Genomic DNA, 26,794 nt, shown 5'->3' on the forward strand with positions numbered 1-26,794 from the left:
GAATTGTTACAGGCTGTAAAATCAGTGTACTTGCTGAACTTTGCATGTCTTTCGGTTAGTGTCGTGCTCAAGTCAGCAGGCCAGGTAGCATTGTGGACACAGCATCTTTGGTTACATGCCCTTCTTTATGCTGTATGTATCTGTTTCTTTGCTGTATATAGTCTGTGTTTGAAGTTAGATGTCCTGTGACTGACAGTTCCCTCACTACAGCTAGCATCAGTTCCATCAGTTACTGTTCATCTGTGTTAGTAGCCCACCTTTTACATTCACTGGTTTTTCCAGCTTGTTACTGTCAGATGATTTTCACTGAGTCATAGAATCCAATAACCGCAGGTACAGGTAAGTGTGAGATGCTGCACTTTGGGAGATCAAATTTTAAGGAGTTAGAGTTAACAAACAGAATTGATGTACAGAAGGATCTTGGGGTTAAGGTACATAGCTCCATGAAAGTGGCCACACAAGCAGCTAGGGTAGTAAAGAAAGCATATGGCATATTCCCTTTAACAGCTGGGACATCGAGTACTAGAGTCAGAATGTCATATTGCAGTTTTATAAACTTTGGTTAGGCTGCACTGAGAGTATTGTGCTCAGTTCTCGTCGCTATATTGCAGGAAGGATGTGGCGGCTTTGGAGAGGATGGAGAAGAGGTTGCTGCCTGTATTAGAGGGGATGAGCTATAACAAGAGGTTGTTTTCTTTAGAGCAGTGGAGGCTGAGGGGAGACTTGATAGAAGTCTAGAAAATTCTGTAATGCGTAGATGGGGTTGACGGGCAGACTCTTTTTCCAATTTTGAAATGTCTAATACTAGGGGGCATGCATTTAAAGTGAGGGGGAAGAAGTTCAAAGAAGATGTGAGGAGTATGATTTTTTTTAACACAGAGTGTGGGAGGCATCTGGATTGCACTGCCAGGGGTGGTTGTGGAAGCAGATATGATGGGGCATTTAAGGGACCTCTATGTAAGCACATGAATGTCCATGGTTATGGACCAAGGGCAGGCAGAAGGGATTAGTTTAATTTGGCATCATGTTTGGCATAACATCATGGACCGAAGGGCCCATTCCTTTGCTGTACTGTCCTATGTTCTGTATTCTGTGTCAACAGCACAGAGGAATCTGTTTGACCCGTCATCTGTCTGCAATGGCAAATCACCTAGTCCCACATTCCTGTGTTTTCTCTATAAGCCTGCATTTTTTTTCATTATTATACATTATTCAAAATTATACATTTTGTTTAAAGTACAGGTATCCCAAGGAACTCCTGCGGAAAAGCCCTGTACCATACATTGTTTCCCTTGTACCAGTTTTGACTCTTTTGTCAATCCCTTTAATTGGTGTCAGTTTGTTCCTGACCCTCTCACCAATAGGAATGGTTTCTTTTTTGTTGAAAAAAATTGTTCATGGGCCCGATGCGAGTTTGGCAGAACCTGCATCCTTGGTCCTTCCCAAATGGTCCCTATCTCAATCTGTTATGTCTAGAGTACTCGTGATTTTGAATATCTCGATCAAATTTCCTGTCAACCCTGTCTTGTGAGGAGAACAATCCCAGCTTCTTTTATCTATCCACAACAACCTTCAGCCAGAAGTGCAAAGTGGATGATCCACCTCAGCCTCCTCCAGTGGTCCCCAGCATCACAGATACCAGCCTTTACCCATTTCAATGCATTCCATGTAATTTCAGGAAATTGCTGAAGGCATTGGATACTTTACAGGCTGTAGGCCTTGACAACATTTAGTCAGTAATACTGAAGACCTTTGCTCCAGGGTTAACCACAGCCCTAGCCAAGCTGTTCCAGAACAACTTTGAAACTGGCCTCAAACTTACATTATTCCCAAATAGGAAAGCAGGACAAATCTAATCCAGTCAATCAGCAGCACATAAGTCAATTCCCAGCTATCAGCAGCAAGGTGATGGAAGTTGTCTTGTTACCAAGAAGCTTTTGCCAATCCGGAGTGGTGCTGAGTTTGTGTTCCATCAGGGCCTCTCAGCTCCTGACCTTCTAATAGCCTTGAACTAAACTTGAACAAAAGGGCTGACCTCTGGAGGTGAGGTGAGAATGACTGCTGTTAACAGTAAGGTAGCAATTAACAGTGTCGCACTACACAAAAGAAACATTGGAGAAATTTAATTACAGACATCAGAAGATGATTCACCTTAATGCTACTCTCTTTATTCCAACAATATCCTTACAAATACACTCACCTCACTGGAAAGTCATCAACAACTCCACCCTAAAGCTCTTTGCTCAGATTCTGGCTGGGACAGTTGGAGCATTTCTGTACACTCACGACATAGAGTTTCCCTTTGTTTGAACAAAGAACAAAACAGCACAGGAACAAGGCCTTTGGCCATCCAAGCCTGGTTAAGAAAAGAACAAGCCTGTGTCCATACTAGTCTGAAAACACCCGATCCCATCTGATCTCAGAAACTAAGCAGACTCAGGCCTGGTTAGTACTTGGATGGGACACAGCCTGGGAATACCAGGTATAGTATGCTTTTGAAAAAAGGCAGCATAGTGGCTCAGTGGTTAGCACTGCAACAGCGCCAGGAACACGGGTTTGATTCCAACCTCAGGCGACTGTCTGTGTGGAGTTTGCATATTCTCCCCATATCTGTGTGGGTTTCCTCCAGGTGCTCCAGTTTCCTCCCACCATCCAAAGATGTGCCGGTTAGGTGAATTGGTCAAGTTAAATTGCCCATAGTGTTCAGGGATGTGTAAGTTAGGGGTAAATGTAAGATAGGTGAATAGGTCTGGTTGGGATACTCTTCAGAGAGTCAGTTGGACTTGTTGGGCTGAAGGGCCTGTTTCCACACTATAGGGATTCCAGACCCAAGACTGGCAGCTTAAAATTCCAGAATTTAGATGTTTCATGCAAGATAGAGGGGGATGTAAAAGAGGTGGGGGAGTTTTGTTGCTGTTGAAGGAGATCAGCACAGCTGTATTGAGGGGGGACACTTTGGAGGGCTCATCTAGCAAGGCCTTATGGGTAGAGTTCAGGAACAGGAAGGGTACACTCACTTTGTACGACAGGCCCAGTAACTGCCAGCAGGAGATAAAGGAATAGGTATGTGGACAGTTTATGGAAAATTGTGAAAACAGCATGGTTGTTATGGTGGGGAATTCTGACTTCTGTAATATTTACTGGGATTTGCTTGGTGTCATGGGCTTGGATTGTGGGGAGTGATGGGGTTGCTGGGGGAGTGGTATTTGTTAGATATGTCCAAGAAGGTTTCTTGAAGCTGTTTATAAATAGTCCAACTAGCGAAGGACCTATACTAGACCTGGTATTGGGAAATGAGCCCAGCAGTGAATCAAAGTTTCAGTGGGAGAGCATTTCCGCAACAGTGCCCATAATTCTATAAGTTTGAAGTTGCTTATGGATAAGGATAAGACTAGTCCTTGGGTGAAAGTACTAATCTGGGGAAAGGCTAACTGCAACAATATCAGGCAAGAACTGTGGAATGTAGACTGGGGATGGTTGTTTCAGGTTAAATCCACATCTAACATGTGGGAATCTTTTAAAGGTCAGTTGATTAGAGTTCAGGACCAGCATGTTCCCGTGAAGATGTAGGATAAGGATGGCAAGATTTGAAAACCTTGGATCACAAGAGAAGTTGTGAGCTTAATCAAAAAGAAAAACCAAGGTTTAGGAAACTGGAGACAGACAGAGCCCTTGAAACATACAAAGAAAACAAGAAAGATCTCAAACAAGGAATTAGGAGGGTTAAAAAGAGCCATGAAATGTCCTTGGAAAACAGGATTAAAGAAAATCCAAAGGTGTTTTGTACATAAATAAGGAGCAAAGGAATAGCTAAGGGAAAGGGTAGGTCCACTCAGTGATAAAGGAGGGAATTTGTATATGGAACCAGGTGAAGTGGTTAAGATCTATAACAAATGCCTTGTGCATTGGTGTACACTAAAGAGGACATGGATGGTGAGACTTAGGAGAGGCATGTTGATATTTTAGGGCATGTCAATGTAAAACAGGACATGGTATTAAGTGGTTTAAAAAGCATTAAGATAGACACATCCCCAGGACCTGATTGGATCTATCCCAGAATACTGAGGGAGGAAATAACAGAAATTTCACAAAATATTTGTATCCTCTTCAATCACAGGAGAAATCCCAGATGATTGGAGAATGGCCAAAATTGTTATTTTGTTTAAGAAGGGCAACAGAGATAATCTGGGAAATTAGAAGCCGGTGGGCTTTGTGTCAGTGGTAAAGAAATTATAGGAGAAGATTGTTAGGGACAGGATTTGCTCGCATTCGAAAAAATATGGATTTATTAGCAATAGACAACATGGCTTTGTGTGGGAGGTGTGTCTCAAAAACGTGATTGTGTTTGTTGAAGGCTTGACAAAGATGACTATAATGACAAAGCAGTGGATGTTGTCGTATGGACCTCAGCATAGCCTTTGACAAGGTTCCTCATCGCAGACTGATACAGGAAATAAAGTCACAAGGGTTCCACAGTGAGCTGGCAAGTTGGATACAGAACCGGCTTAGTCATAGAAGACAGACAGTAGTGGTGAAAGGGAGTTTTTCTGACTGGAGATCTGTGACCAGTGATGTTGCACAGGGATCAGTGCTCGGACCCCTGTTGTTTGTAATGTACATCACTGATTTGGAGGCCAAAGTTGATGGCCTGATCAGTAAGTTTGTGGACAACACAAAGACTGCAGATAGTGAGCAGTATTGCTTCAGTTAATAGCAGGAGAAAAATGGGCTGGAGACTTGGGCAGAGAAATGGCAGATGGAAGTTAATCAGTATAAATGTGAGGTGATGCATTTTTGAAGTCTAATACAGGAAGGAAGTATACAACAAATGACAGAACCCTTAGAAGCATTAACATGCAGAAGAATCTCAGTGCATAGGTCCATCGTTCCCTGAAAGTGGCAATACAAGTGGATAAGGTGGTCAAGGAGGCATATGGTGTGCTTACCTTCATCACTCAGGGCAGACAGTATAAAAATTGGCAAGTCATGTTGCAACTGTACAGAGCTGTAGTTCGGCCACAGTTGGAACATTGTGTATAGTTATGGTTGTTACACTGCCAGGAGAATGCAGAGGTTTTGGAGAGGGTACAGTTTACCAGGATGTTGCCTGATTTGGGGAGGAATACCTGTGAGGAGAAATTGGATAAACTTGGTTTGTTTTTGATTGAACATCAGAGGCTGAGGGGCGACCTGATAGAAATTTACAAAATTATAAGCGGCATGGAAAGAATGGAGAGTCACAGAGCTGTACAGCATGGAAACAGACCCTTCAGTCTAACCCGTCCATGCCAACCAGATATCCCAACCCAATCTAGTCCCACCTACCAGCACCCACCCCATATCCCTCCAAACCCTTCCTATTCATATACCAATCCAGATGCCTTTTAAACGTTGCAATTGTACCAGCCTCCACCACTTCCTCTGGCAGCTTATTCCACACATGCACTACCCTCTCTGTGAAAAAGTTGCCCCTTAATCTCTCTTATACCTTACCCCCCTCACCCTAAACCTATGCCCTCTAGTTCTGGACTCCCCCACCCCAGGGAAAAGACTTTGTCTATTTATCCTATTCATGCCCCTCATGATTTAATAAACCTCTATAAACCTCAGCCTCTGACACTCCAGGGAAAACAGCCACAGCCTGTTCAGCCTCTCCCTGTAGGTCAAATCCTCCAACCCTGGCAACATCCTTGTAAATCTTTCCTGAACCCTTTCAAGTTTCACAACATCCTTCCGAAAGAAAGGAGACCAGAATTGCTCGCAGTATTCCAAAAGTGGCCTAACCAATATCCTGTACACCATTAGTTTCTCAATTGCCCACCGTCCTGGAGTAAACCTGTTACTGGAAGTGGCCACATCAATAGGACCGAACATGTCCGCAACATGACCTCCCAAGATCAGTACTCAATGCTCTGACCAATAAAGGAAAGCGCAGTCAGAGTCTTCTTCCCAGGATAGAAATGTCTATTACTGGGGGCACATAGGTTTAAGGTAGAAGGAGGAAAGTTGAAAGGAGATGTGAGATGCAGTTTTTTTTTCAATACACCAGGGTAAGTGCCTGGACAGTGCCGCCAAGGTAGGTGGCAGAAACAGATATAATGGCAATGTTTAAGAGGTATCTTGACAGACATATGAATAGGAGAAAGTGAGGACTGCAGATGCTGGAGATCAGAGCTGAAAAATGTGTTGCTGGAAAAGCGCAGCAGGTCAGGCAGCATCCAAGGAACAGGAGAATCGATGTTTCGGGCATAAGCCCTACTTCATGAGTAGGCAAGGAGTAGAGGGATATGGACAGCATAGAGGCAGCAGTTTTTTTTGTTTTGGAAGGCATCCTGTCAGTGCAGGTTTGATGGGCCGAAGGGCATGTTCCTGTGCTGTAGTATCTTTGTTCTTTAGTCTTCATTGGATGTCTCTCCCAGGCACCTAAAACAAACTTCACACTAAACTCCAGCAAAAGTAAATTGCTGGAGAAACTTGGCAGGTCCAGCAGCGTTAATGGAGAAAGAAACAGAATGAACATTTAGGTTCGAGTGAAAGTAAAATGGAGGATATGTATCACTGGGCTTGTATCTAATGTACTACTGCTGGTGTTATCACCATTTTGGAAGAAGTTTAGTTCCTATTAATCTGGCTAGTTCCAGCAACCGGGTTTACCCCAGGACAGTGGCCAGCTTAGAAACTAACGGGGTCTATGGAAGCTGCTTTAGAAAATGATCTTTATTATTGTTCACAATGCTCAACTCATGTTCTAATTTCTGCAAATTCTATAATTGATATTCTCAGAACAGAAGGGCAATAATTATGCCTGGATTGATCTTCTGAAGTATATTGTTGTTCTGAGTGAGGAAGGATGACGCCTACATGGAGTGTGATGTCTATTCAGGATCATGGTTGAATTAAGAATAGACATTTTATCTGAGATTAGAAATATTGAGTATTCACAGTACGTGCACACACATGTACACCACACGCACTTTCACGCCATCGACTGACGCAAACATATCACACTTGTTTCTATAGAAAAGTCACTTGGATATCTTAAGAAACCTGCGGGAATTAGTTTAGATGTATTTCCCTAAAATTGATAGGAAATTCTTCTATTCCAAAAACCTGTACATTTACACTTGAGGCTTTCCAAGATGCATTGATGTATGAACTCATGCTTCCAAAATACAAAGCTCTGTTTGCGGATACCCAATCCCCTGTCTCATCTGTCACCCACCCCTCTATCTCACCCAAACACCCATTCTCACCCACCCCCACCAGTCTCACCTGACCCTGCAGTCTCACTCGACCCCTCTGTCCATCATAGCCTCTGTCTCACCCACCCCGCCCTCTGTCTCTCATATCCCCCTGACTCACTTACCTCCTTATGCAAACCACACACACCCATCTCGCACCCTACCCTGTGTATGTCTTTCTTTCTCTCTCTCTCACTCACTCAAACATTCACCCCACTTGTGTACACTCGCACACACAAGACACACACACCCCTCTAAAACACGCACACACACACAAACGCACATACCCCTCTAAAACACACATACACCTCTCTAAAACACACACCCACCCCTCTAAAACATGCATACATACCCACCCCTCTATAAAACACATACACACACACACCAGCCTTTTGGTGTACAAGGAACTGCCTGAGCATATATCCCTATTCCTCTCTCTTTTATATACACACACTGATGCACTCACTGTCCCCTCTCAGCTGAACGCACACATGCCCAGCTTTCACACAAAATTACTCATAAATATCCCTCATGAATACACAGCCTTACACGCATGCCTTACACACACGCCTTCCATGTGAATGCACAGCCCTAACAGGCACACAGTCCCTTCACATGCATCACTGATTCTCATGGCCCCACATCTCCCAGGGACATGAGAATCATTTTCTCACATGCATAGAGATCCCTCTCATAACCCCCCTCCCTCCTTATGCACACGTGCCCTCCCTTCTCACAACGCCTCTGTGTCTGACCCTATTCCCCACATTCCTCTCCCCCGCACGCACGCACCTACACACATGCATCAACCCTAAACTCAATCTCAGACACTTACATTTATCACATGAGTTTTTGTTGGTTTCCTGTTTTTCCTTCATTAACCACCATACCTGACCATGACAAATTAACTCCTCATTAATGCCTGGTTTCAAGTCTTGCTGTTAATAATTCTCATGAGTGTTACTTTATAGCACATTCAACTTTCCAAGTTTATGCATTCCAAATATATTTCCACTCATTTCCTCAGTTCTTCCGAATTAGATAAAGTGTTGTCACGAGGATACCACAAGTGGAGATTGTGTCTCCCTTCAGTGTGTGTTTTGAGATCAATAACAATTATGCAGGTCTGTCACTGTGTAACACTGGGATACAGTACTGGTGGCGACAGGTCTGTCACTGTGTAACACTGGGGTACAGTACTGGTGGGGACAGGTCTGTCACTGCATAACACTGGGGTACAGTACTGGTGGGGACAGGTCTGTCACTGTGTAACACTGGGGTACAGTACTGGTGGGGACAGGTCTGTGATTGTGTAACACTGGGGTACAGTACTGGTGGGGATAGGTCTGTCCCTGTTTAACACTGGGGTACAGTACTGGTGGGGACAGGGCTGTCCCTGTGTAACACTGGGGTACAGTACTGGTGGGGACAGATCTCTCACTGTGTAACACTGGGGTACAGTACTGGTGGGGACAGGTCTGTCGCTGTGTAACACTGGGGTACAGTCCTGGTGAGGACAGGTCTGTCGCTATGTAACACTGGGGTACAGTACTGGTGAGGACAGGTCTGTCGCTGTGTAACACTGGGGTACAGTACTGGTGGGGACAGGTCTGCCACTGTAACACTGGGGTACAGTACTGGTGGGGACAGGTCTGTCACTGTATAACACTGGGGTACAGTACTGGTGGGGACAGGTCTGTCACTGTGTAACACTGGGGTACAGCACTGGTGGGGACAGGTCTGTCACTGTAACACTGGGGTACAGTACTGGTGGGGACAGGTCTGTCACTGTAACACTGGGGTACAGTACTGGTGGGGACAGGTCTGTCACTGTATAACACTGGGGTACAGTACTGGTGGGGACAGGTCTGTCACTGTGTAACACTGGGGTACAGTACTGGTGGAGGATAATCTGGTGCTGGCCAATCTGATAAAACACGTTCTGTTGCTACCATCCTTTTTCTCAATTCCCAAGAGTTGTTAAAAGTGAAGTGGACAAAAAATTGAATAAGCCCTGGTGACAACACTGGTGTTATAATCTTTACTGCATGTTCTAACTTTATTTTCATTCATTAACTGTTTCCGCATCATTCTTTATTCTTATCCTGCCAGTTATGCCTCTTTCCCATTCCTTTTATTTTTTTTCCCTTTCTCTTTTCCTTCCTCAGTTCCGAAGTGATGATAGTGACTTTTCCTTGAGGAGAGGCCATGCTGCTGAGGTAAGCATCAGTTGCCCTGAGAGAACTTTGGGTGTGGCATCTTGGTGGATGTGGACTGGACAGAAGTGGCCAAGAAACTGAAGGAATGGAAAAATGTTTGAAGGCTGGAATGTTTAGCAGCAGACATAAATTAGTCTTTCTCTCAATTTGTTCCAATTATCTACTCTCTCCACATAGCCCTCACCTCACTTACCCACTCCATATCCCTCAATCCACCCAGTCGTCTTCCCCATCCTGCAATCCCACCTTTATCCCCATCCTACAATTCCACCTACCCACTTTCTTCCCCATCCTACAATCCCACCTACCCACCTTCAACCCCATCCTGCAATCTCACCTACCCACCACGTTCCCCATCCTACAATCCCACCTACCCACCTTCTTCCCCATCCTACAATCCCACCTACCCACCTTCATTCCCATCCTGCAATCCCACCTACCCACCTTCTTCCCGATCCTACAATCCCACCTACCCACTTTCTTCCCCATCCTACAATCCCACCTATCCACCTTCATCCCCATCCTATAATCCCACCTACCCACCTTCAACCCCATCCTGCAATCCCACCTAACCACCTTCTTCCCCATCCTGCAATCCCACCTTCTTCCCCATCCTACAATCCCACCTACCCACCTTCATTCCCATCCTGCAATCCCACCTACCCACCTTCTTCCCGATCCTACAATCCCACCTACCCACCTTCAACCCCATCCTGCAATCCCACCTAACCACCTTCTTCCCCATCCTACAATCCCACCTACCCACCTTCATTCCCATCCTGCAATCCCACCTACCCACCTTCATTCCCATCCTGCAATCCCACCTACCCACCTTCAACCCCGTCCTGCAATCTCACCTACCCACCACCTTCCCCATCCTACAATCCCACCTACCCACCTTCATTCCCATCCTGCAATCCCACCTACCCACCTTCAACCCCGTCCTGCAATCTCACCTACCCACCACCTTCCCCATCCTACAATCCCACCTACCCACCTTCATTCCCATCCTGCAATCCCACCTACCCACCTTCAACCCCGTCCTGCAATCTCACCTACCCACCACCTTCCCCATCCTACAATCCCACCTACCCACCTTCATTCCCATCCTGCAATCCCACCTACCCACCTTCAACCCCGTCCTGCAATCTCACCTACCCACCACCTTCCCCATCCTACAATCCCACCTACCCACCTTCAACCCCATCCTGCAATCCCTTCTACCCACCTTCTTCCCCATCCTGCAATCCCACCTACCCAACTTCATTCCCATATCCTGCAATCCCAACTACCCACCTTCATTCCCATCCTGCAATCCCACCTACCCACCTTCATTCCCATCCTGCAATCCCAATTACTCACCTTCTCCCCGTCATCACTCACTTAAATTAGTGAGGGTGTCTCATTGAAAATCTTGAAGGGGTTACGCTGCAGCAGTATCGAGGAGTATTTGAAGTATTTGTGTTGGAGTGGAATAAGAATGTGGAATATCTGGGGACAGAAGTTAAGGAAGAGAAAGTTCAGCGTCATAGTGCCAAGTAGAGGGGAGAATAATTCAGAACAAGTGCCTACTTATGTTCCCGGTGAAACCATAGCCTTGAATATTGCCGCCTCTCACAGGGAGGTGGTGTATTGTACAACATCAACTAGATTCTGACCTGGGAATGCTCTATCTAGCATCTACTTCATCTCCCTGGTTGTTGACTCAGGTTGGACGTATTCCTTGAGATTTATTTATTTTACCAGCTACCCCTAATTTTCCAGCATGATCCTCATTGGTCACTTGGTGCATCCAATCATGGTGTCCTCTTCTCTATAAATTGGGAATGTAATGTAATTTTCCTTAGTTGATTGGATATTTTTGGACTGTCAGTCCAACACACTTGCTCTCTCACCCCTATCTCAAATTGTTTTATAACTGAGAAATTCACAGTGTACAAAGAGAAAAAAGGCATGTACAATTTTATTAAAACAAGTTGTTAGTTCATACAGAAATTGAGTACTGCTGAAAAAGATACATTTTGTCTAAAATTTTCGTCTTACATTCATCAGGATAATTCATGATAAATACTAAAGTAACAAGAGACTAATACATTGGTGCTACAACACAGGGGTACTTTGGTTGGCAAGTGGACGCTGATGGAATGGAAAATGCACCAGTTACTGAGGAATGTCAGTTCATAGAATCCCTACAGTGCAGAAGGAGGCCATTTACCCATCGAGACTGTACCAACCTGTCGAAGAGCATTCCATCCCCTAAACTCGGTCCCTGCCCGATCCCATATCCAGCATTTACCCTGGCTAATCGACCTAGCCTGCACACAAAAGGACAATTTAGCATGGCCAGTCCATCTAACCTTCACATCCTTGGACTGTTGGAGGAAATTAGAGTTTCCACACGAAACCCATGCAGATATGGGAAAAGTATGCAAATTCCACACGCAAAATCATTCAAGACTAGAATTGAACCCAGGTCCTGGCATATGCAAACCACTGTGCCAACCTGTTAACTGTTTAAATTTTAAACCCGGTGGGTTGACACTAATTAGTCAAGGTATTGCCCGAAGAAATGAACCAGAGAATGGCAGTTACCTATTTTGTTGCATACGATAGACTCTGTGTGTACAGATGTACTTTGTCTGCAAAAAACAAGGGTGTATGGCCACATGCACTACCATGCAGTCGCAGTGTGATTGCTATTTGCTATTAACAGGAAATTCACGTCAATCCAAAAATGTGTTCTGCCTGTTTACACAAACTACTAATGTGGTATATGAGCTTCAGTGCCAGTGTGATACTCTGTATGTTGGCTAGACATCCTGAAGACTGATGGATGCAGTTAAACAACATCTCCTTCGACGGTTCATGACAAGCAAGGTGCAGACTGTCCTTAACCAGCCTGATGTTACGAAATTCACAAATCAAATCCACCATTAGCGGAGACGCTGTAAATGAACAACATTTGCTATATTATCTTGTGTGTTTTGCTGGCGACCAATTTAGGAGTGTCAATTCTGCTTTCAGTGTCATTCATTTATGCCTGCTGGAAGCTGTATGTTAATGCACGGAGCCATATCATTTACAGGCAGAAAGAACAGTGACTGGTTCATTTATCAGGCAATACCTTGACCAATCAGAATAAACCTGTCTAGTATAAAATACAAAGCTTGGCTGTTAACTGTTAGTCATCATGTTCACATTGGGAATGCCTTTATCAATCAATATCCATTTGTCAATGATGAGCATTGTCTTCCTGTACAAATTAAATAACGTTTTCCCTTTGGTTTGGTATTTCTTGCATGTTGTCCTGATATATGTGTGGTGAAAAGCTTTGACAAAATGTGTCTTTTTCAGTAGTACACAATTTTATATATACTATTTACTGTGTCCAGTGTGCTGGACACAGTAAATATTTTTAAATTTCTGAACACTCCTGTGAACTTGACTGTGTTTGGTTGAACTGTCCTGGTTATTGGATGATGGCATAGCAAATGCTGGAAATTTGAAATAAGTAATTGAGATGTTCAACAGGCCAGTCAGTCTGTGGTCTGAGAAGGTAGGTTTACACATCTGCCGAGTTTGGAAGAATTACTGGTGAAATATTCTGAAGTTTGTTTTGCTTCTGTTTTAGAAGGGGGATGGGCAGGATACAAAGTCCTCCAGGAAGTTTCCAAGAACCTGAGTAATCTGCACAAGACGACTGTGAGAAAGCCATCAGGGAACCAAACAAAATTGTATTTGTTTTCATTTGTTATGACCGCTTGAGATTGGCATAGGGTGATGGGGAAGGACTGTTTGACTGACAGTCAAGATAAATGAAGAGTTTGATTTATTTTCACTTGACTCTATAAAGGGAAGAGGAGGAATCAATGAAGCGAACATGAAGTGAATAGTTGGAGATGTGAGGTTATGTGATAATAAATCCTCCAATACTATCCCCAAACACAGCTGGTGAAGGAGTTTGGCATGGACACAATTAGTCTGTGGATACACAGTGCTCCAGTCATTTCACACATGATGTTACTGTGCCACCTAGTGGTTTCCAGAATTGTTGATTTAACTGGAGACTTTCTAAAAACTCAAGGAATGGTGTACTTCTTGATTTTAATGCAGTTTTGTAAAAAACTAATTTTCAGATTCTCCCAGTTTATTTACTTTTGAATAATTTAGAATTCATCGCTCCATGTTTTTTCCCTATACTTGTCAATACTAATTTTCCTTGTGTTCAGTACCACGTATTATGTAGACTTATTCCTGATCTTCCTTGCTGCTAACTTTATTTACATCAATAATTATTTTTGTCACTGATGTTTCCTACTGTGTGTGCTTTCTTCACCCTAATCCCTCCATTGCACTGTTTCTTTCTTTTTCTTCCTTTCCCAGCTCGTGGGTTACGGAACTTTGCACTGTTGTGAAAATTCTTTAAAGGTAAGGATGAATGGTGGGTAGTGGGGAGTGTTGGGTTACTACCTCAGGAGAAGGTAGAATTGAACAGAGCACGCAGACAAGGGCTCAGTACCTGGTGAACCTCAGACTGAGACAGAGCCCTAGTGCTGACTCAGTGGTGCTGAACATAGGAATAGGAGGAAACTATTCAACTCCTCAAACCTGTTCCAACAACATAATTTATTCTGATCAGATTAGATCAAATGCATTCCAGCTACATTTACACATCAAATCTTTTGAGATCCTCTACCCAGCAAAAATCCATCCTTTAGTGGTTTTCAGTTTTCACAAGAAGGTTGTGTTAAGTGTAAGAATGCAACAGGGAGCATTCATTTGTCTGTGAGCCAGTTTCTGTAAGAAGTACTATTCAATGTTGTTCACATCTTAACAATGTTTCCACAATTCAAATTCAAGTAAGTTTTACCTTCATTGCATCTTCTTCCTCAAAGTGTCAATGAGTTGCAAAGACCCAGTAATAGTGAAAATAACATATAGCCCTGTAGGAGGGAGGAAAGGGGTTCTGTCATTCTGAACACTTGCTGTTTGTGCTTGAAGCTGAATCATTTACCTTTAATCAGGAATTTATAGTCCATTCCAATGAGAGAGAAGCTTTCTGTGCCTGGTGTCATGTTTACTTTTAATCACCTTCTCTCATGAAAGTCTCCATTCAGCTTCGTAAAGACACTGAGGTAAAAACCTTATCGGGGGAGGGGGGGGAGGAGGAGGGGAAGGGAGGGAGGCGGTGACCAAAGACAAAGACACAGGGGTATCATACAGAAAAATCTGTGAAGGTGGTAGGACCAGTTGATGAATCTGTCTTTTTAAGATGGAATGTGGGATTTTATAAACCAGGGCACAGAGTAGAAGAACAAGGAGGTTATGCTAAAACTTTTATGAACTATTGCGTCGGCCCTATCTGAAATGTTGTGTTCAGTTTTGTGCCTGTTGTGTTTTAGGAACGATGGGAACGTCTTAGAGAGGGTGCAGAGGAGACTAACGAGATTTGAGAAGATTTGTAGCTCAGGTTGAGGTTCTGGATGTAGGTTTGCTCAATGAGCTGGAAGGATCATTTTCAGATGTTTCATCACCATACTAGGTAACACTGGCTCACTGATGATGTTACGAAGTATGGTGACAAAATGTCTGAAAACGAACCTTCCAGCTCAGCGAGCAAACCTACATCCAGCAGAGGAGACTTTTAGAATGGTGTCAGTGATGAAGACTTCACTTCTGCAACAAAGCTGTCCTTAAAGCAGCGATGGTTAAGAGTTGATTTAATAGAAGTGTTAAAAGGAGATTGGGTAATAACTTTTAAAGAGGTATTGGATAAAAAAAAAGGAAACAACATGACAGGGCTGTTGGGCCTCACCTAGCTGGGGTAGTGCTGGGGGATGGTGGTGGGGGTGGAGGTCAAAGGCTGCAAACAGTTTCTGAAGGTTTGCCTTTGTCACTTAGGGGGGTTTTTGTGACTTTAATTAGAGCCGGTGGTTCATGTCAGAAGAAAAGAGTGAAGTTTCAGGAAAGATGACACTCCTTTGGGAAGCAACAACACATTCAAGGTCTTTGGAAAAGAGAGGGAGGATGGAAATGGGGCAGCTGCTGTAAGATCGATAGCAGATTTGAAGGAGAGAAGGATAGCAGCTGAAGAGCAAAAACCGTCAGCAATGTCAGCTTCACGTGAATTCACTGGGACAGATTTACCCACAGTTTCCTGATTCTCTGACTCAGTCTCTGAGTAGAATCTTATTTGCTGGTAGTTCAGGTTAGCAGATTTGGTCAAGCTTACCCGTACAGCCCTCCATGTAATCAGGAATGACCACTGGCATATAGCCATCTCAGCCTCAAGTATGTTTCTGTATTGGGGGGGGAATGGCCTTAGTAGTATTATCTCTGGACTGTCACCCCAGGGACCCAGGTAATGTCTGGGATCCGAGTTCGAATCCCATCACACCAGATGGTAGAATTTGAATTCAACAAAAATATCTGGAATTAAAAGTGTAATGATGACCTTGAATCCATTGTCGATTATCGGAAAAACCCACCTGGTTCACTAATGTCCTTTAGGGAAGGAAACTGCCATCCTTACCTGGTCTAGCCTACATGTGACTCAGACCCACAGTAATGTGGTTAACTCTTAACTGCCCTCTGGGACATTATGATTGAGTGTTAAATGCTGCCTGCTCAGTGACGTCCTCATCCTTTGAATGAATAAAGAAACCCACCTTGGTCAGTGTTGTTTCATATTCTTACCTAAGAAGAATCAAGCTTAGTCTTGACATTATTAATTGATGCCCCAATCATGGTACTGAAGTGGCATGAATGTGTCTCCAACTCTGTGTGAAGAGTTTCTAATATATCTCCTTAGCACTGCTCGCTGCCTTCTTCTAGAATCCCCCCCCATCTCCCTTTTTCTCTCAAACAAAACATAGAGGAAATAGTTCCTATATGCCTATACGATCACATCCTTAAATGATCATAATTGCCTCAATTAAATCATCCCTTAATCGCTCCTGAAAGGAGCCTGTATGACCTATCCTCATAATTAAACCCTTCCAGCCTCTCTTCCAATCTGCTGAATCCGTGGTGCACAGCCTCCAAGACTAATATATGAGGTGTAAATGTAATATCCAGTTTTTTCTGCAATTGTTTGCACATAGGGGTTGGGGACACTGATGATGAACATTAGAATTGGCTTCAGCTTACATCTAGACCAACGCCTAACCATAAAGGCTCATAGCCATTAGTGCCACGGTCTATCATTGAGAACACTGTGCTCTCCATGCTGAGTTACTGTCCTCTGCTATCATGGGAGCCCAATTAAAATGCTTTTTATAAGCAATTATTGCTTTACTAAGTTCTTTTCTTTGCTTGCCTGAAGCTGTCCTTTTGGGAAAATTTCTGCAGCAATTATTTTCAGCCGTTTACTAAAATGTTAAAGCGTCTCTGCGTGGTTGAAAACCAATAAAATACCAATTCCTCTCTCTGCTGGAATTCCTCCCAGGTTTCCAAATAGCCTTGGGATGAAAACAGCTTTCCCTGCTTCCCTGAAACCTGAGAAAGATCTTTTGGCCATACAGTCTGTATAAAACCTTGCTGTTCTTGTAGTTGAGTTTACTTTCCAAACCAGTGCTTTGGCTCCTGAAGCAGGGTTACCTTTCAGCCTCTACTCTGGGGAGTTTAAGAAAGGGGAAAGTGTAACTCGCGTTTATGTCATGCCTTTTAGGATCAAAGAGCTTCTGAAAATGTTTTACAGGTAATGAAGTATTTTTGTTCTTGAAGTCATTATTCCAGTGTGGGAAATAATGATTTGGGCATAGCAAACTCCCACTAACAGCAAAGGGATAATGACTGGAAGCTGGCTTTTTGATATTGATTGAAGGATAAATATTGGCCAGGATGCCAGGGCTAACTCCCCTGCTCCTCATCCTGTCACATCATCATTTACACTTTCCCTTGCCAAAGTCCCACTGTTCTCTGGTCTGGGTGTTGAAGGTCCTCATGGGCTCAGTGGGAGAGGGGGTTCTTGGAGATGTTTCATCTGCAGTGCCCCCCACCCTCATCCCCCAATCACTTTTGACAGAATTCATTTGGCACTCTCAGAGACCAATACGTGTCCTGAAGAGATTGAAACACAGCCACATTGAGTGGCTGTTACTGGTAGGGATCTCTTGGGTCATTAGCAGACTGGTGCACCTTTATCGGTGTATTGACCAACCAGCAAGGCAGCAGATGCGGGAGTTATGGTGTCTCAGTTCAGTTTCTAAACCAAAAAGCGACATCTCCAACAGTGCAGCATACCTTCAGTACTATATTGTCAGCTGGGTTTATGTGCTCTCTCCCTCGAATTGGAGTTTACCCACAAGTTTCTGTCTCATGAATGAGTGTGCCACCAGCTGAAACACAGCTGAAGGTGTGAGGGGGTGATCTGATGGAATCTTATCTTTCAAAGAGAATCTGAAAGAGTAATCAGCTTTGTTATACCTAGGCATTGATTATAGACAGCTGAAAGCAGCATGTTATTGGATTCTGCAGAGGCATTGAGGTTCCCATGGCCTAGTCCTCTTTGTGTTTCCTGTTTTTATGTATGGTTGTAAAAGAGAGTGGGGCATGGAACAGGAGCAGAGAGATCAGAGGGTCTAATGTACTAATCTTTGAAAGCAGGACAAGCTAATAAGGCTGTTCAATAGGGATTCAAAAGGGTTTTTTGTTTCATCAAAGCACAATGGTCAACTTTCAGACTGTGTTTGACCTCAACAAGAGTATTGCGTCCTATTCTGATCACAACACTTTTGAAAAGACGCAGAAGTCTTTGAAAAGGTGCCAAGGAGATTTACTAGCATGGCATCAGGGATGAGGGAGTTCAGTCATCTGGTGATACTTCTAGAAGCTGAAATTGCTCTCCTCAGAAGGGAGATGTTTACGGGCAGATTTAACAAGTGTGTTCAAATTCGGAGCTGTTATGGCAGTTGCTGGGAGGCACTGTGTCCGTTGGCAGGAGAGTCAGTGTCCAGCTCACTAGTATTCCATGCCTTTGTTGCTTTGACAAGTAGAATTCTTGCTCATTAGAGAAATAAGCTGCTGTTGTTTCATCTTGAACTTCTTTTTAAATCCCTCTGGCTGTCTCTTACCTGTCGAATCGCCCAGTTTCCTGGGGGCAATCCCTGTTATGTCCATTTTAAGTTAGCCTTTCCTAAATCTAGGATCTCAGACAAGATTTCAGTTTTGAAACTCCCACTTTCAAACATGAGCTTGATTATATTATGATCGCTATTAGTTAAATATCCCCATGTCAGCTGCAGGGTGGCTCAGTGTTTGCACTGCAGCCTCGTAGCACTAGGGCCCCGGATTTGATTCAACCCTCTGGTAACTGTCTGTGTGGGGTTTGCACATTTCTCCCCCCCCCCCCCCCCCCCCCCCCTCCCCCTTGTCTGTGTGGGTTTCCTCTGGGTGCTCTGGTTTCCTCCCACAGTCCAGGGGCGTGCAGCCTAGGGGGATTAGCCATGGGAAATACAGGGTTACAGGAATAGCGTTGGGACTGTGAGTCTGGATGGGATGCTGTTCAGAGGATCTGTGTAGACCCTATAGGCCGCAAGGCCTGCTTCCACACTGTACGGGTTCTATGATCAGGCTGGTAACTAAGTCTGCTTCAGTGTTGAAACTATGGAAGTATAGTCACCTGTTAGTTCTGGGAAACACTGGTGAAAGAAAACTACCCTGAGCTTCTTTACTGAACTCACTCCCTTTCTGCAAAACTCCAATTCTGATTGGATCTGGCAAAGTGACACTAGGATTATCATTGGGCCTGGGTCGAACTGGCACCTACAAAAGTGCATTTGAAAATGGTCACCATTCGTCTCAATCCTAACTGAGCAGCACCAAATTACTTCAACAAAGAGAGCCATGTTTTATTTATATTTTTTAAGTCTATTGTGCACAATGCATGACCTCCTGACATGGACACTGGAGTTTCTGAAATATTGATGACCTGCCAAGTATTTTATGTCGCATTTTATGTTGGTGCAGAGACCTCTAGAACTGGCCTGTGGGTTGACCAATGACCTTAAGTACTCTTGAGGGTCATGTTTATTTTCATCCCTGAAGTATTGCTGTTGTAAGAGCTGTTGCTTTTGATGAGTTGTGCTTCAGGTTTGATGTTATCATTGAATAAATAGCGAGCTGTCTCTGGCCAGCAAGTTTCAGATTCTGGATTTGAATTTTTGGTCAATAATAAGGAAGCCATTCAACCTTTTGATCATGCTGTACTAATCAAAAAGATAAGGGCCAATTGGTACATTTCCTTTGCTAACCTGCTTTAGCTCCAGAATCCTTGATGTCTTTAATATAAGCATTGTGAAGCCTCCAATTGGCCTCCAGCATCTACAACTTCAGGGGTCTTCCCAACCCATTGTGTGGCAAGATGTTTCCTGCTGCTCCTTGTTCTGAATTCTCCGCCAGAGGAAACATTTCTCTCAATCCATGCTGTGAAATGTTTATCATATTTTAACTCTCTCAATTAAATCATCCTCCAGCATTTTATGAATAGGAATACAAAATATTGAATATAAACAGAGGTACGCAAGCTGCCCCATTATTTTTCCTTCTAAGCCTTGGTATTGGTCTGAGTTATACCCCGTGTCTCACGCTGTCCTCTGCAAGCTGCTAACTGTAGTTTGTGTTATTTTAGGTGTATATTCCCAGCAGGACTGCCATCATTCTCGCTAACATGGACATTCACAAATGAAGGCAGGAGAACTCAGCAGGCTGTCCAGAATGTTGGTGCCAAAAAGGACGAATCAGAAAAGCTGTTTCACAACTTACCCCCCACCCCCACACCACCCCACCCTAAAACCACCAGCAATGTCAAAGCCCTAGTCATCAACAACTGGTGAACGTCTGTAATTTCCATTTGTTTGTTTATTGTAAATTGTGAGTACAAGTGTCATCCCATCTCGGCAGTTGAGCTGGATGTATAGCTGTCTTTCTCTCTCACTTACTTTGCCTGTGTGTCAACTCTACCCGATATTAGTTTACAGAGGTTGATGGGATTGCTGCTTGGCTCTCAAGGTAAATATTAAAACAGCCCAGCAGTTCTCTTTGAACTAGCTGGAAAGGAGGAGAGAAACTCACTGACACCAGCATAGGAATCATAAACTTCTGTACTGACTTAAGGAAAGAGTGCACCCCACTGACAGGGTGTTAGAAGGATCTTGAGGATTACTTTTGCACTTCTTGCATTATTGGAAAATTCATATCACTCATTGAGTCAAACGAGAATTATGTAGAGCAATTCTTGGCCATCTGCTCCCTGCAAGCTTCTGAAAGGTTTTTCAACAAGCCTCATTCTGGAATAAAGGTACTGAAGATCAGAGCTGATTGTTTCAGATTTACTCACCCCCAGTTCGAGTCCTTCACCCCAGTCCCACGGGATTTGCCCCCTTTTTCCTTCTGATTGGTGTGAAGGTGTTGGAAACATGTCACTGTGTAGTGAACCTTCTTTACTAGCTTTATGTACCCCTCAATCCCCACACCTGCCCCAACATACATATACACACTGAGTCAACTTTAGGCGGTAGAATTATACCAATGGACCAGGCTGATGAGGGAGAAATTCTCTCTTCATAAAGTATTTTGCCTTTTTAATTCATAGAAACTGTTTGAATAATGGAGTGTTACATTGTACAGCAGTAGAGGACAAAATTCAAATTAAAAGTAACTGAATAAACTTTATCATTGTACAAGTTTGAAAAGTAGAACATGGAATAAATAAAATATGAGATATTGCAATGAGAGGTCGCTTGGATATCTGTGTTTGAACCAACTTCTCAATTCTTCATTAAATTCTCGCAAGCACAGAGGCAGAGACTGATAACTGTACCCATGTTGCTCCAATATTAAACACATATCTTGCAGTAAATGAAAGCAATTCATTTCTTGGACTTTATTTTTCCCCAAGCATTTCTCCTGTTAAGGTCTTTACGTAAAATTCATGGTGGATTGCAAACTGCACTCACTGACTTAAGGCCTCGCACAAGGCTGGCTCGCACTCCGTGCTGATACCAAAGGAGTGCCACACTGTCAGAGGTTCAGTACTGAGGGAGTGCCACACTGTCAGAGGGTCAGTACTGAGGGAGTGCCGCACTGTCAGAGGTTCAGTGCTGAGGGAGTGCCACACTATCAGAGGGTCAGTACTGAGGGAGTGCCGCACAGTCAGAGGGTCAGTACTGAGGGAGTGCCGCACTGTCAGAGGGTCAGTACTGAGGGAGTGCCGCACAGTCAGAGGGTCAGTACTGAGGGAGTGCTGCATTGTTGGAGGAGGGCGAACTAATGGAGTTTTAATATTCATTCATAAAATGTGGGCTTCCCTGACACAGTGGCTGAGTGGTTAGCACTGCTGCCTCATAGCACCAGGGTCCTAGGTTTGATTCCAGCCTCAGGCGACTGTCTGTGTGGAGTTTGCACATTCTCCCCGTGTCTTTGTGTGTTTCCTCCCACAGTCCAAAGATGTGCAGGTTAGGTGAATTGGCCATGCTAAATTGCCCTTAGTGTTAGGTGCATTAGTCAGAGGGTTACTCTTCGGAGGGTCAGTGTGGGCTGGTTGGGCTGAAGGGCCTGTTTCCACACTGTAGGGAATCTAATCTAATCTAAATTGACCAGTGGTCAGAAGACAGCAGATATCCCTTCCTCAAGGTCATCATTGAACCAGATGGGCTTTTACAACACGTGACTGTGGTTATATGTTAACTCTTAGACCAGCTTTTGTTTATTGCAGACAGTTATTGAATTCTAATTTCATTATCTGCCATAGTTTAATTCAAGCCCGTGTCTCTCGCGCAATATCCTGGGGATCTGAAAACTGGACATTACACCAGCACTCCCAAAATGTTGCAATACCGGGAGGGTCATTACAAGGGAGCACTGTACTGTTCCAGAGCCTGTCTTGAGAGAGAGCTGTACCGTTAGAAATGCAGTCCTGTTCAACAGCATTCTCAGGCAAAATACAAGTTTCAACTAACGGCCCCAGTAACAGACTGACCAGCTGTTTGAGATTGTGCAGCAGGTTTAGGTCTAAATAGTAACAGTGGCTGTGAAAAGCCATGGGGTGGCCTGAGGACATGGTGATGCATTCAGTCAATTAACATAAACATGTTGCCAATTGCATTAAAATAATAACCCACCAAAAAACTGATTTAATAGATTAAACCTACTTGCCTGTTCATGAATTTAACAACAATTCTAATGATTAAAGAGATTGTGATTTGCAATTTAGTAATTGCCGTAGGTGTCCTTTATAACCAGCGATGGATCAAAGCTGAAAGGGGATCATTGTTCATTTTGGTGTTTATGGTTCTTATTCTCTGCATCTTGGCTAATATCCTGGTCTAGGTAAAAACAATGACTGCAGATGCTGGAAAACAGATTCTGGACTAGAGTGGTGCTGGAAAAGCACAGCAGTTCAGGCAGCATCCAAGGAGGAGGAAAATCGACGTTTCGAGCAAAAGCCCTTCATCAGGAATACAGGGTTTTTGCCCGAAACGTCGATTTTCCTGCTCCTCGGATGCTGCCTGAACTGCTGTGCTTTTCCAGCACCACCCTAATATCCTGGTCTGGCTGATGTTTAGGCAATGTTTCCGTACTGCAGTATTGGATTATTTACAGCAGAGGGTCATTCCACCCAGCTGCTGGTGTCAATGCTTCACACAAACTCCCTGCTCTCTGCCCAACCCCAACCCCAACCCTAACCCTAACCCTAAACCTCCTTTCACCTCATTTTATGATGTGGAGGTGCCAGTGTCTGAGTGGAGTGGACTAAGTTTAAAAATCTCACAGACTAGGTTAGAGTCCAAAAGGTTTATTTGGAAGTACAAGGTTTCAGCGCTGCTCCTTCAGGTAGCAACCTGATGCTCTGAAAGCTTGTACTTCCAAATATACCTGTTGGACTCTAACCTGGTCTGTGAGGTGTTTAACTTCATTCTATGAGCACTTACATCCCTTCTCTCTTCCCTTGTCTGCCTGATTTCCCCTGAAACACATTGATGCCATTTGCCTCAGCCACTCCCTCTGCAAACAAGTTCCACGTTCACATCACTCTCGGTAATGTTCATCCCATCCCTTTGAAGCCCTGATTTTGATGTGCCTCCCAGTCCTTCATTGCTTTACCATAGATTGTGTGCTATCTATATTCAAGGTGCATTGCAGAAATTTAGACGATCCTCAGACAGCACCTTCTAAACCCACGACCACTTCAATCTCGAAGGACAAGGGCATGGGAACACCACTACCTGCAGGTTCCCCTCTGAGCCCCTCACCATCCTGACTTGGAAATATATCACCGTTCCTTCACTGTCTCTGGGTCAAAATCCTGGAATTCCCTCCCTCAGGGCATTGTGGGTCAACCCACAGCATATGGTCTGCAGCGGCTTAAGAAGGCAGCTCACCCCCACCTTCTCAAGGGGCAACTAGGGACGGGCAATAATTTCTGGTCATAACAGCAATGCTCACATCCCATAAATGAATCAGGAAAAATTGCTGTGGGGTTAGCCCAGACTGAGCGTTCAGTAATGGAGGGAGTGGTTGCTTGTGGATGTGGTGCCAATCCAGGCTGCTTTGTCCTGGATGGTGTCAAGCTTCTTGAGTTTTGTTGGAGCGTTACCCCTCCAGGCAAGTAGGGAGTATTCCACCACACTCCAGATTAATTGTGTGTTTGTTGTTTTGGAGAGGGGAGTGCCCTGTCTGAGATCTGCCATCACTGACCAGTCCTAGCAGCGCCGCTGGGAGTTGTGACAATGATGGAACTGCAGCTAGGTCATCGACAGAACTGGCTGGGCAGGTAAGTGGGGTGTTTAGTGAGGCCAGTCAAGGGATGTCCTGGAAGGGTAACTGTGGTGGGAGGGGAGGGGCACCATGGATAGAGTGTGAACAGGAAGGGCATGTGTGAGTATGATTGGATGTAGGGAACTTGAACGAAATTGCTCTGTGATCCCCTTGCCCGTACCCAGTCTTGCAACAAGTTGTCTAACAGCCAGCCCATACACTGCTGGTAAAATACCAGCAGCAAGAAGAGTTCCTACATTGAAATGTAGCCTCTGCTACAGGAAACAGAACTGACAAATTGCACGCAACAAACTGACAGCCAATATTTAGCTGTCAATTCCTTGTAATAGGCTGAACTCTCACCCCATGCTTTAAACATCGTTATATAATCCTACTGCCCTGTAAACACAGTCTGTGCAATACAATTCTTGAAATACATGACTTTTATCAGATTCTTTGCCCTATTCTTGAGTGAGCATATCCTGTTTATTGTTAAAGTTCTGCAGCCTTGATAAAAGCAGCAGATGAGTGCCTTTAGTCTGGAAGTGTTGTACAGGGAATGGATTTTATCGAACTGTCTGACTCCTGATCCTCATCAACACCTTTTGGATTTTGTTTTCACAGTCACAGATGTATCAGAGTTTGGTACATTCACACAGTCCAACACTCTCATTAGTAGTTCAGAGTGTCGGGGAGAAAGCTAAACTGAACATTGATAGTGAATCCAATTTATCTCTCCACCCTTAGGCACTCTGCCTGTATTCCTGATTAAGGGCTTGTGCCCGAAACGTCGATTTTCCTGCTCCTCGGATGCTGTCTGAACTGCTGTGCTTTTCCAGCACCACTAATCCAGAATCCATATTAATGCGGCCCATTGATAAAAGCCGGCAGAGATCTGAATCGGTGATGATTCTGTAGGAAAGGCTGGACGTCTTCAAACCTGACATTAGCCTTGTACAGAGAAATAGAATTAAGGAATGTGATTTGAGGAAGGTGATGGGTTTTTCACTGGTTGGCTGGAGACCCAAAAGGGGTCCCCCTCTTTGTTGAGGGGGAGGGGTAGGGAGGGGGCATGTTGGCCATCAGATTAACGTGACTGGTATTTGATGGCCAGTGGCCTATGGCTAGCATTCTCTTTGAGTCAAAAAGTCCCCCTGCCTATTGAACTGCAGCGCCACCACAGAGGCAATGGCTATTGCTGGTACAGCACTAAGCTAAGGGCCAATTGTTTCTCGATCCCAGACCAGGGGCAAGCGACAGCCAGAAGGAGCTTATAGCAGATGGATCTTAGCAAAAGAGAAATTGATGGGGGTGAGGTTAGATTTCACCTGGCTTCCTCTTGTATTAACTTTTACCAATGTGCAACATCCCATGTTACTATTCCCTTCAGCGTCTGAAAGAATTTCAAGACAATTCAGGTAAATTTTAAAAAACACATCTGACTCTGGGATTCACATCTACGTTGTCAAGATGGAAAGCAGATAGTTGTGAAACTTATATTGAGCCTTGTTTAGACTGTATTTGGAGTACAGTGTACAGTTCTGGTCTCCATGTTATATTTCGGAGGTGGGATGGTGCAAAAATGATTAAGGAAAGAGAGGCTGAGGTGCCCATTCATAAAGGATTTGATGGGGTATATAAGCATCTTAACCAGACGGTCTCGTTGTCCTCTGAGATCCTTACTTCATACTTGGGTATGAACAACAGAAAGCAAACTATGGATACACTCTTCACGTTGCGTAGTAACCCTTGATTGACTCCCTAAGTGATACCACGTAGCCAACACCAGTTCCTCAGTGAGATCCCACGTACAAGAGCTCCATACTGGGAATGATGATGTGGAAGTGCTGGTGTTGGACTGGGGTGGACAAAATAAAAAATCACTCAGCACAAGGTTATAGTCCAACAGGTTTATTTGGAAGCACTAGCTTTTGGAGCACTACCTGATGAAGGAGCAGCGCTCCGAAAACTATTACTTCCAAATAAACCTGTTGGACTATAACCTGGTGTTGTGTGATTTTTAACAATACTGGGAAGTTAGCTGGACAATGCTCATTCCTCATCCTATTAGAAGCTAAGTGTAATTATCATGATATTGAAGAGATCAACTGATGTTTATTTTAGTGTTTAGATTAGAGCGGTGCTGGAAAAATAGCTGACTATTAGATTACAACAAAAAGCATTGAGCAGCTTACTGCCAGCACAGTGTCATGCTTTATGCGATCCATGAAAAGGTGGAGTCTGAGACCTTTTCTATCCTCAGGTCACATGCTGTGCTACAGTCATGATATCAGAAGCATGTTTTCATTTAAAGGTGACCATGAGACAAAACACAACAATCACTGGATCAGTTGTTGCATACAAAGTGTTTGATAATTAGCCACTATCTCACTGACGTGCCTTGAATGGCTGTGTGTCTGTTAGAACTGTCTTTATTTTAAGAACCTCGTGATGGTGTCTTCAGGCAGGATTATCTTTGTGCCCATGTCCCTGCCAATTGGTTCGGAGCTCAGGATGCCTCGAATCACACAGATTTTAACACCAGTATTAATACAAGACATGTTAGGGAAACACAAA

At 44.0% G+C, this 26,794-nt stretch overlaps 1 protein-coding gene and 1 pseudogene across 4 annotated transcripts in view; both read left to right on the forward strand.

The window, feature by feature from the left end:
• Nucleotides 1-26,794, forward strand: part of LOC122555434 (1,4-alpha-glucan-branching enzyme) — a 628,967-nt gene that overhangs the window by 592,182 nt on the left and 9,991 nt on the right. The window contains exons 16-18 of one of the 4 annotated variants that reach the window (XM_087992437.1): nucleotides 9,410-9,460; nucleotides 13,844-13,888; nucleotides 20,091-21,193. The exons of 1 other annotated variant lie outside the window; for it this stretch is intronic. In XM_087992437.1, coding sequence (XP_087848563.1) covers nucleotides 9,410-9,460; nucleotides 13,844-13,888; nucleotides 20,091-20,147 — 153 coding nt within the window. In that variant the 3' untranslated portion in view covers nucleotides 20,148-21,193. Of the gene's footprint in view, nucleotides 1-9,409; nucleotides 9,461-13,843; nucleotides 13,889-20,090; nucleotides 21,194-26,794 lie in introns of those variants that run through there. 2 more of the 4 variants (XM_087992438.1, XM_043701429.2) reach the window with 2 other exon arrangements.
• On the forward strand, nucleotides 2,376-2,494 carry LOC122555613 (5S ribosomal RNA; annotated as a pseudogene).

This window comes from Chiloscyllium plagiosum, unplaced genomic scaffold (genome assembly GCF_037043375.1).
Source record: "Chiloscyllium plagiosum isolate Xiang-an unplaced genomic scaffold, Cpla_swu_hap1 HiC_scaffold_12, whole genome shotgun sequence".
Lineage (NCBI taxonomy): Eukaryota > Metazoa > Chordata > Chondrichthyes > Orectolobiformes > Hemiscylliidae > Chiloscyllium > Chiloscyllium plagiosum.